The 8,492-nt window shown below is 40.2% G+C and overlaps 1 protein-coding gene across 1 annotated transcript; it reads right to left on the bottom strand.

Annotated features, from left to right (window-relative positions):
- Positions 1 to 625: 625 nt before the first annotated feature.
- Positions 626 to 8,074, bottom strand: LOC143138721 (phospholipase A and acyltransferase 4-like). Its single transcript, XM_076299138.1, has 5 exons — positions 7,954 to 8,074; positions 7,692 to 7,763; positions 7,201 to 7,439; positions 6,995 to 7,105; positions 626 to 640 (listed from the first exon to the last, which is right to left on the bottom strand). The coding sequence occupies exons 1-5, from the start codon at positions 8,072 to 8,074 to the stop codon at positions 626 to 628; spliced, it is 558 nt and encodes a 185-aa protein (XP_076155253.1).
- Positions 8,075 to 8,492: the final 418 nt, after the last annotated feature.

Below are 8,492 nucleotides of genomic sequence, written 5' to 3'. Positions count from 1 at the left end.
AGGGGAGAGAGCGCCTACTCACATTATGTATTGAAAATGTATTTTGACTTAGATCTTCAACTTAATTAAGTAAGTATAAGTATATATACTCTTTTGATCCCGTGAGGGAAATTTCGTCTCTGCATTTATCCCAATCTGTGAATTAGTGAAACACACTGCACACAGTGAACATACATTGAGGTGAAGCACACACTAATCCCGGCGCAGTGAGCTGCCTGCAACCACAGCGGCGCTCGGGGAGCAGTGAGGGGTTAGGTGCCTTGCTCAAGGGCACTTCAGCCGTGGCCTACTGGTCGGGGTTCAAACCGGCAACCCTCCGGTTACAAGTCCGAAGTGCTAACCAGTGCTGTCCTGAATAAGTGAACAGTAGGCAATGACCTCATACTCCAGCATCCCATAGGCTACCTCAGCCTTTAAACACTTAAATGTTAGCCTATGTCTTGACTTTCTTAACCTGGAAATCAGCATTTAAAGTAAATTGCTGGCTTGTATGCTAATTCTGCCATTAGTTCTGTTGCACATTATACAAAAAACTGTATTCTGCATTTATTGGTAAGTACACACAGAGAAGAGTTACCCTTTGATGTTGCTCTAAAGATAACCTACCTTGAAATATCGTTTATGTTCAGGAACCCTCTTCCTGAATGGAGTGAATGGGAAAGTGTGAAAAGTTTAATTCATTTTAATTAATGAGTTTGATAAGTAATTGAGCTTGTTGTAAACATACAAAAACTGCTTGAATTAACAAGAAATACACATTTAAGGAATAGAATCGTCTTTATTTGTGAATGTTTTCCCTGGATCATAACATTTTTTCCACATGACTTTTGTCCCAAATACAAATTACCCACCCAGTTTTGTAAATTATTTATTTATATCAAAAAGAAACCTTTGAGTGGCTTGAGAATATTATCTAGTGTGCTACAGAGTATACTTTTAAGTTTATGTTTATGTCCAGGATGCAGGATTAATTTATGCCTGAATGTGCATGTCTTTGTTGATGTTTGAATATGCTGATTGATGCTAGGAAGAGTTCCTAGGAAAGCCATATGAGATGTATATAACAGCTCTCCCACGGCATTTATACTGGAGGTGGCATCTGTTGATCCATGTTAAGGTTCAAAACATGACGTTTTGAAGAGTCAGTGATGTGTTTTGGAAATGGAACATGCTCTCTCTCTCTCTCTCACACACACACACACACACACACACACACACACACAAGGCATCCCCCTCACCCCTCCAGAGGATTACTCAGCCATTTGACCCCCCCCCCCCCCCGCAAACCCCTCTCCCTCACCTCTGTGAGTCACATGACCCAGAAACACCCTACCACCCTACAGTATAGCCCACACACAGTGCTTCCTATTGCCCTTACAATGGGAAATGGTGTTGGAGAACCTAGCTAATGAGGTAACTAGATGTACCTCAGAGCGGTACAAAATATGACCGCCGCCCAGTCCAGCACATTTTTTCCACAAAAAGAAATCACGCTGAAAGGCCTATATGATTCTAACTGTCTCACTAAATTGCATTATCCACACTCAATTCTCACTGGTATCTGCTAGACAACAAGTACCAAAACATGATTAGTTCATAGATTTCACATGTAAAATTCATTTTATACAACCCCACCTCCATCTTGCCTGTTCATAATTATGAGAAATTCTTGATTGTTTGTGTTATGTTTATGTTATGTGTGTGGGTGTGTGTTTGTGTGAGTGTGTGTGTGTGTGTGTGTGTGTGTGTGTGTGTGTGTGCGTGCCTGCGTATGTGCCTGTGCATGGAAGCGTACATATGTCTACTGTGTGAGTATGTGTCATACGCAGTGCCGGGCCAAGCCTTTTGGGGGCCCTAAGCAGAATTTGATTTGGGGGCCCCCTCCCACAACGCAGTCACCTGTGCTTGGCGATAATTGACAACTTCACACTATAATGTCATATTATAAATTAATACAGTGAGGTTATGTATTAATACAGCGACTGATTATGAACTACTGTCCCCCTGGACACAGATGCATAAGGACCCTCTCCCCCTACCCTGTTTGTGCAAATGTGGGTACAAACGGGTGGGTGTGTGTGTGTGTGTGTGTGGGGGGAGGGGGGGGGGTTAGATGTGATTTCCTGTATTCTGGTGCATTTTTGGGATGGTCAGCTGGAGAAGGGCAGTACCTAAATTTGTTCAGATTCATAGCCTTTTGGTTTTTGACTTATTGGTAGTGAATTCACACAACTACTTGGGGTTCAGGGTCCCTTGACCTCTTGGGCTCGGTAGGCTCATTCAGTAATCCATCCTTGCTCATATGCCAAAAATGTTTTGGGGCTCCAATCTAGACTTCTGGCCCCATGTGCTTGGTAAACCAATGTATTAATATAGTTGTTATTTACACCAACCCTGTCACCTTTTAATCTTAGAGGGTACTAAAATCACAGATTTATTTGAAACATTCATATTCAAAGTGAAGCACTAAGGGTGGTTTACTGAAGTTGAATTGACAAATAACAAAATACAACAGCATTTGTATTTGTTGTAAACAAGTACATCAGTTTAATGACTTGTTTTTCAACAGATTTGCTGAACAAATCCGCAAATGTGCATTAAATGAGCAATTTTCAACTACAAAATAAAAACAAAATAGACAAACATTAATAATCAAAAATAAAATGTCCCAAAAAATAGATAATTATTCCTACTTCGTTCCTGGTTTTTAGGCATCTGCAACTCTGCAGTGGACGAACCTGCAATGATTAAATAAATACATAAATAAATAAAAAAAAAAACGATGTTAAATGTGTCGTGTCATATTAACAGGCTATGTAACCATTTGCCATCAAGAAAACCTCACCTTCTGGTAGGTAGAGTTAGGTAGAGGTAGAGATGTGCTCCAAAGGACTTCAACAGTGTCTCTGAAAAAATAAAATATTGCATAAGTGCATAGTTGATCGAGCAGAATGAGTTTATTTTGCTATCATTACTTCACTCAAATAACAAGCAATTCCACATGTAACAATTCATATTCTATTGGCAAATGAGGCATAATCAAAAGAGTATACTTAATTGCAGTATGGTGAACGCTTAACATGGTGATCTACTGCAGCCTAAATATTAGGGTAGCACCGCTACATCACTTGCCACTATCTTAATCAAATGTAAGTTTATTTTCATCACAGAAGTCTCCCCACCCAACATGGTATATTTTCTCAAACACTACCATCTCTCTCCAAAGATCTTAGAGCAGAGCGCACTGCTGTTCCATCTTTGCCTATGAAGCTGGAACGTTACCGATGCCCAGAGTCGCGTTAGTCAGTGGGTTGGGTTGGGACTGGGAGCCTGGGCTTAGTCTGTTGTTGCTATCAGACTTACCACTATGTCACATATTATAGAGCAGTAATAAACTATCAACACTTTCAGGTACGAAATCAGAAACAATCCCTCTGTGGTAAATTTGCCTTCAGCTACGTTTTCATGTAGCTACTGTAGTGCTAATGTCCACTTCAGTCAGCTAGCTAACTTTAATTTACGACATAATAAGCCCACCTAGAGCAAGGGTACATGCTTGATTGAACATCCAAAACAATCCCAATATCCTTGACATCTGAAATACATCTAGATAAATATATATTAAGGGGAGACATTTCTCTGTTGATGGCGGAGATTTAGCTCTGGTGATGGCTTATATTAGATCATGACAGCTAGCTAGCTACCTCAAGCACAAAACATACTGTAAATAATCATGCAAAACATACCTGTATCTTGCTCGTTTTTCTCCTCCTCTGTCATTTTCTTCGTTCTGTTTTCGGCACCAGAGAGATACGTCCTTTTTTGTGACTTGTCTTAACATTACCGTCTCTTCCGATTGTTGAACTTGATGCAGTGTCTGCACGAATTGTATATGCACCTGAGGTGTCTAGCACTTTATGCGCGTGACTCAAAGGCTGGCAGACACAGTAGCAGTAGGCAGGCATATTGATCATGAAATCATAATTTTCTTGATTTGAATGATAATTGTTTCATTTATTCATTCATTGATGTCACTTGTTTACGTTATTTATTATGTAAAAAAAAAAAAAAAGAAACTCGATTGGGGGCCCCCTGGTGGCCAGGAGGCCCCAAGCAGCCGCTTAGTTCGCTTATGCCTCGGGCCGGCCCTGGTCATACGTATGATTACTGTGAATGTGTGTGTGTGTGTGTATCTGTTTGTGCACATGTGTGCACATGAACTGGGTTAACATGACCCCTGGAGGCAAATATACGGAAAAAATGGTCATCCTAGGCCCTACAGTTCTCAAGATATTCACAGAGAACTGTGTCTGGCCTACCCTCCTTTCGGGGGGTCCAGTCCAGCGGGGGGGCTACAGATCAAAATGAAAAATGACAGTTCCATGCTATCCATGTGGGGGTACATGCCCACCAAGTTTTGTGTACCCCGGTCTTTCAGTGTCCCGGGAATCCTTGTTGGTGTACGTCACTAAATGTACACATAAATTGTTTTATTGTAAGGCCCCCCATGAACGAAAGTACACAAAACTTGGCATGCATTCGGAGGGTGTCATAATGATCCTACACTTTCAATTTCGTGCAGTTTTGACCATGTCAGCCAGAGATATTGTGATGAAAACACCTAATTTTTTGCTTTTTAATTTTTAACTAGGTGGCGCTATACATGAAATAAGTGGTAATGGGATGGGTTGACATGGCCCCTTGAGATCAACATACAAAAAAAAGGTGGACCTCCTAGGCCCTACGGTTCTCGAGATATTCACAGAAAACTGTCTCCGGCCACCTACAGGCCAGTTGGTGTATAGTAACATAAATTAATTTATTGTGTGGCCCCCCATGAACGGAATTCCACGAAACTTGGCGTGCATTCAGAGGGTGTCATAATGATCCTACACTTCCAATTTCGTGCAGTTTTGACTATGTTAGGTCACAGATACCTGCGATTACAACACCTCATTTTTACTGTTTTGTGTTTAACTAGGTGGCGCTATACATGAAATGAGTGGTTATGGAATGGGTTGACATGGCCCCTTGAGATCAACATACAAAAAAAAAATGGTCCTCCTAAACCTTACGGTTCTCGAGATATTCACAGAAAACTGTGTCTGCCCTACCCTCCTTTCGGGGGGTGCAGTCCAGCGGGGGGGCTACAGATCAAAACGAAAAACGATGGTTCCATGCTATCCATATGGGGTTACATGCCCACCAAGTTTCGTCTACCCCGGTCTTTCAGTGTCCCGGGAATCATTGACAGAAATTTGGACATGCGAAAAAGAAAAAAAAAAAAAAAAAAAAAAAAAAAAAAATCTGACTAAACCTATATGACCGCCGCTTCGCTGCGCGGCGGTCATAATTATGTATGTGTATGTTTTTATGTGCGTGTGTTTGTATGTGTGTGTGTGTGTGTGTATATGTGTGTGTATGTATGTATGTTTGTGTATGTGTGTGTGTGTGTGTCTGTATATGTGTGTGTATGTATGTATGTTTGTGTATGTGTGTGTGTGTGTGTGTGTGTGTGTGTGTGTCTGTATATGTGTGTGTATGTATGTATGTTTGTGTATGTGGGTGTGTGTGTGTATATGTTTGTGTATGTGTGTGTGTGTATGTGTGTGTATGTATGTACGTGTGTGTATATGTGTGTGTATATGTGTGTGTATGTATGTATGTTTGTGTATGTGGGTGTGTGTATGTATGAATGAACACAGACAGGACAGTGCAAGACTGGGATGAGGGAATGATGAAGGAGTCTGTGTGAAGAAATGGGTTCTGCAGCTTCAAACCCTCAAACACATTATGCAAATCAGATGTCAGATGAGAACACAATATCTCATTCATGTTATGCTGGGTATGTTAAGTACTTGGGATCTCTCTCTCCCACACATATACACACACACACACACACACACTGTTTTTTTAGCCATTTTCTTTATATAAAATCAGAAGGCTTACTCTCTTCTAAGACCTTATAATTATGGTCACTGTGAACATTGTGATCACCTCAGAAAATCTGTAGCTTCAAGGGTTTATATGTACGCATATTTAATGAGATATTGCCTCATTTGCATATTTTATTTTATTTTTTAGGCAAAGTGTAATACAAAAAGTATTTCTCTTAATATGAAGATTAATCTGGTAGAAATGTATGGGGATATCGCAACCGATATCTATAAAGGGGAAAAAAGTCCCATTCACCTTAAGTGTGATAATAGTTTCCTCTGTTGTGGTAATTTTCAGGACTTTTGTCCCGGGTAGAGATTTTGGCACACATCCCACGTTGTTCAATGGGTCATATTAGTCTATAACCGTTGAGATTTCAATAGGAGCCTATCTCCAGGTCTGACCTGATGAAGGCCACATCCTCATCTTCCCTTTCTATTGCATATTCAAACTGGGTTGGACCTAGAGGTCACTCTTTCTTTTGTTTGTAACATAAGTTAGTATCAACCTCTGTATACAGTAGTTGGAGAATACTGGTGAAACCCATGATGGGGTGACACAAACATGCATCTCTCCCTTGAGGGGCACTGGCCCCTCATTGAAAAGAATAAAAGCCTGGATCCTGATATTCCATCGTCCTGACTGAGTCTTAAGAGACATATGGTAGTAAAAAATCTGCTATCACATGATCACACACACTTGAGTGGGGGCAAGCACCACCATTTTGAAAGTTGAGGGTAACACGGCCCCCCTGTCCACCCCCTAATATCGCCCCTGGTTGCTGCCCTTAAGACCTTCAACACACTACCTACCATACCTACAAGCCTCAAAGAGCTTCCACTATTTTTGCATGAAACTGAATTAGTGAACTGATTTGCATTTAGTTGTGTAAATAATTAGATCCAGTACGTAGGAAAATCAACCAAAACCATACACTTTATTGAGGGGCTTTACCCCCCACTGGGGCCCAAAAATGTCCACTGTATACATTATTCAAAAGGATTGAATGGGGATACTGTAGATATAATGGGAAAAGTGCATTGAGGATTATTGTTACATTTGAATGATTATCATTGTTTCTCCTCCTTTTTTTATCTCCGAAGGCACATTTGGCAATAATAGAAATCACAAGCATGAGGCCTTTCGCAATTTCTATTGTAGTTGCCACCTAGAAAGAGAAATATAAACACATGTGTCAAGAGTACTTGCCTTGCTTATAATTATAAACCATGCTGTGATATATGGTGTGGTGGGATAACATACCTGTCTGGATACTGCTATGCCATTGCGCAGCTTGGTAACAAAATGCTCACAGTTGTAATCGTTGAGGCTATATTTCTTCCTCTCGCCAACCTGTTCATTTGCCTTTTCCAGGATGGTTCTTATGGGTTTCACATCAATGTTTCCATCCAGGTAGTTGTTCACAGACCATTCGTCATCTGCCACTACATCCTTCAGCTTCTGCCTCCTCACTGTCCCCATGCCGGAGTTAGACACGTTGTCTGAAATGCCAGAGATACAGCATTTAGGAGAAACATTTAGGGAAGAGGAACAGGAGAATACAAAATAAGTGCTTGGTTATACGTTTCCTTTTAGGATAGTATTTTTATGGTAGTTAAGCACCACTAGAAGTACGGAACATGTAAAAGACAATACAATTGTCAATGAGTACAGGATAATTGGATACTGTATATTTTAATGGGAAACATGAACATAAACAACATAGAGCATACAGTATATGTACTGTAGCCTACCCTCTGCAGTGCTTGAGGCAGACACACTGCCTGAAATGCTAGCAGACACTCCGGAGATACCACCTGGATTATCTAGGGAGGAGGAGGAGAAAGAACAGTTAAAGTACATCAACTCCCAAGCAGGGAGACAAAATATATGCTTATTATAAGTTTCTCTTTAGGATTAATGAAAAAACCATCAGTTGGTCAAACACTTCTAGACCACAAAGCACCATTAGAAACATTATACAACAGAGAGGATGATCTGTGTACTGTACCCTACCTGATGTGAAGTCAATAACTTCGTCATTCCCAACATATAGAGCCCAGTGATTGTACATGCCTCGTTGGATCTCAATTAGGTCACCTGGATTCTGTGCATTGAGACATAATGTATCACACATTTTCAATACCAAAACATTTGTGCAGGTCAAAGGATAATGATATTATTAATAATTAGATATTATTGGCAAAAATAATTTAAAAAAAGTATTATTTGTATCAATTTGTGATAAAGAGGTTAGGATTCCTTAGCATGTCCATGCAAATATATGTCTCTTAATCTTTTGAACAAAGGTGTCTCTTTACCATAGTATACAGCAACATAATCTAGTGCTAATCTTGTGTGCACACTCTAGTAAAATGAGAGAACAATATAGTAAAATGAGTGCACAATTTAGTAAAATTGCAGCACATTTCATAATGAGTGCACACAGGGGTGTGATTAGACCATTTTTACAGGGCAAATATTTGTCATTAGATGCCTTGTCTACCATTACATTGTAACATGCCAACATACTTTGGAATGTTTGTTTGTTTGTG

The sequence above is a fragment of the Alosa pseudoharengus genome, unplaced genomic scaffold, assembly GCF_046254945.1.
Source record: "Alosa pseudoharengus isolate Yale_2024_CS ecotype anadromous, Long Island Sound unplaced genomic scaffold, YU_APseudo_1.1 YU_APseudo_1.1_scf_21, whole genome shotgun sequence".
Classification (NCBI taxonomy): Eukaryota; Metazoa; Chordata; class Actinopteri; order Clupeiformes; family Clupeidae; genus Alosa; species Alosa pseudoharengus.
Note: the sequence above shows the minus strand (reverse complement) of the source record. Positions and strands in the feature narration are given on the sequence as shown.